A 2,500-nucleotide genomic window follows, 5' to 3' on the forward strand; every position below is an offset into this window, starting at 1 on the left:
TCATCACTGAAGTAGTTTTAAATTTATAGGTAATCTCTGGGTCAGCAAATCATATACTAATAGCCATTATCAAAGATAGAAGGTACTTATAGCAGGTTAAGTGTTAAAAACACCTTAAACAATAACAAGAAAGATAAATACAAAAATGAGAAGTGTGACTGCCTACCTGTAATCTTGAAATGGCAGGATTAACTGTGGGCTGGAAGTTTGGCGGAAGACTAAATCGTGGATTCCCGTCACTTGTGGCACCACTGGAAGATATCGAAGAATTGCTACTCGAAAGGCTGGTCTTTCCAACTTTGGCTGCGGCTAATCGTCGGCGAAGCTTTGGCATATCAAAGGGTAAGTCACTGAAGGGGACATCTTCCTTTTTGCTCTTGTGTAGTCCATATTCAATGCTGATACCGCTGTCAGAGCCCTGGACATCACCCTCCCTTGGGGGGCCGGGCAGGATGTGATGGAAGTTACGGAAATCTTCCTGGATGTTCCGGGGCTGCAGCGGAGTCTTCTGGCGGGCCAGGGCAGAATTGAACTCAGCCAGGTCCTGTGGTGAGCTCTTCTGCGAGAGCCCACCATTCTCTGAAGACGGCTCCTGGGATTTGTCTGAAATGGGCGAAAGGATCTGGAACTTGGCTGACTGGATGAGTGACCTATGAGGGGCACACAGGTTCAGGAAGGGACGGGACATGAGGGAGGAATCGCTCCCCAAGGACGAACTTTTATAGCTGCTCACAGCGGATTCATTGCTGGCAGTGCTCTTGCTGCCATCACTCATGGAACTCCGCAGGCTCTCCAGGCTGGACATTGTACTTCCAGTCACAACACTTTCTATGCTTGAGTACTTGACACTCACCCGGGGAGACACAAAGCATGACTTGATGTCTCTCTGGGAAGAGCTGTCAAGCAAGACCTCCATGGAGGCATTGAGACTTGTGTGGCTCTCACAAGGAGGTGTATTTCTACTCAAGCCAAGGTGTTCCTTGCTCGAACTCTTCTTGATGGGGAGGTTGAGGTCCTTTTGTCTTGGTGGACTAAACCAACTGGAGGGACTTTTATCTGCAATGGGAGTTCTCTTGCAGAACTTAATGGGGAGAGGAGCTGTGCCGGGTGGACTCCGCAGTTCCAGAGGTTTCGATGGCAATTTCCGTGGAATGGCCTGAGATTTGCTGAGCTCCGATCGTTCCTTCCAATCACTCTTCTCCTTCTTGGCATTTTTCTTCTGCTTCTTTACCTCTTTGAAGTAGTCGTCACTGTGCATGTGGAGTGTTTCAAGATCAGCTGAAAGTTCTTTGGCATTCTGGCCTTCGATATAATCCTCAATGTAGTCATCCTCATCAAGAGAATCCGACGCACGGTTGAGAATCTCATCATCGCTCTTGGACAGGCCAATGGGGCGGACACGGTGCTCTGTGATGTAGTGGGTGGAGACACTGCGTGCTGGATGGGGGGTCTTTCCCCGGCCCCGGTCTCGTCGTCGGCCTTTAGGTGTGTATACACCAACCTTGGGAGAGACAAAAGGATTCAGAATGTTCTCGCTTAACGAAAATTTTTATGACATAACTCACTTAAATCTTAATTCACACTGACATCAAACTCTGAACAGAGATCTGACAATTTTATATTCCAAACACATATAAAATGTATCTATATCTAAAAAAGAAGCTATTTCTAAATTCCTTAGAGAGCTAATAATACCCCAAAGGAAGACAGTGATTGAGTGACCCACAGTAACTATCTACACTTCAGGAAAAGATACAAAGGGAAAAATGAGAATCAGCCACCAAAACTGGTGTTCACTGAAGAGAGGTTAGTGTTTCCTTGATATTAATGTGAATGGAATACTCACTACCCCAGCTGGCTGAGTGGAACATATGGCACACAATGTTAAAGAGATTCCATCAATTGAGGAAGAAATCCCACAATGACCATGAAATTGCTCCCATTTTCTTGGTTTTCAAGATGCTTAGTTTCACTCTTTCCACTTCTATGGCATCAAAGGAAATCAGCAGGATCAAATATTTCACAAAAATATGGGGAACTGATACACAGGGACAAGTAATACATATCAGTACAACACAGCTGAATACTATAACCCGTGGTCTATATTCTTCATATTCAGCATACAAAACCCTTGTTGTGCTATCAACTTCTACAATATTTACTAGATGCAATGAAAAAAAAATAACAAGGCAAGAAAATGATAAAGGACAGTACCTGGAACTTTGGATCCGAGGAAGTTGAAGCAACAACATTACTGGAGAGGGTCCTTGACCTGTGTCCACTATTTCCACTGTGGTGGTGATGGTGCTGGTTGTTGTGGTGGTTATTGTTGTTCTGGCCGTTCTGCCGAGACCTCCGGCGCAGGTTAAGGAGCTGCAGGATGGGGTGGTTGGCGATGCGGTCTATCAAGTCCCCTCCATCCTCGGTCTTCTTTTCCACCTGGCGGAAGCACAGTGAAGGCTGAAGTGGTGTTAGTAAGATTCTGATAATGCTTTGCAAT

At 45.6% G+C, this 2,500-nt stretch overlaps 1 protein-coding gene across 5 annotated transcripts in view; it reads right to left on the reverse strand.

Annotated features, from left to right (window-relative positions):
• Window positions 1–2,500, reverse strand: part of LOC125039402 — a 21,652-nt gene that overhangs the window by 13,778 nt on the left and 5,374 nt on the right. For 3 of the 5 annotated variants that reach the window (XM_047633270.1, XM_047633272.1, XM_047633274.1), the window contains 2 exons: window positions 2,215–2,460; window positions 167–1,501 (listed from right to left, as the gene is read on the reverse strand). In XM_047633270.1, coding sequence (XP_047489226.1) covers window positions 167–1,501; window positions 2,215–2,460 — 1,581 coding nt within the window. The remainder of the gene's footprint in view (window positions 1–166; window positions 1,502–2,214; window positions 2,461–2,500) is intronic. The other 2 variants (XM_047633271.1, XM_047633273.1) reach the window with 1 other exon arrangement.

Source organism: Penaeus chinensis, chromosome 27 (assembly GCF_019202785.1).
Source record: "Penaeus chinensis breed Huanghai No. 1 chromosome 27, ASM1920278v2, whole genome shotgun sequence".
Taxonomy (NCBI): domain Eukaryota; kingdom Metazoa; phylum Arthropoda; class Malacostraca; order Decapoda; family Penaeidae; genus Penaeus; species Penaeus chinensis.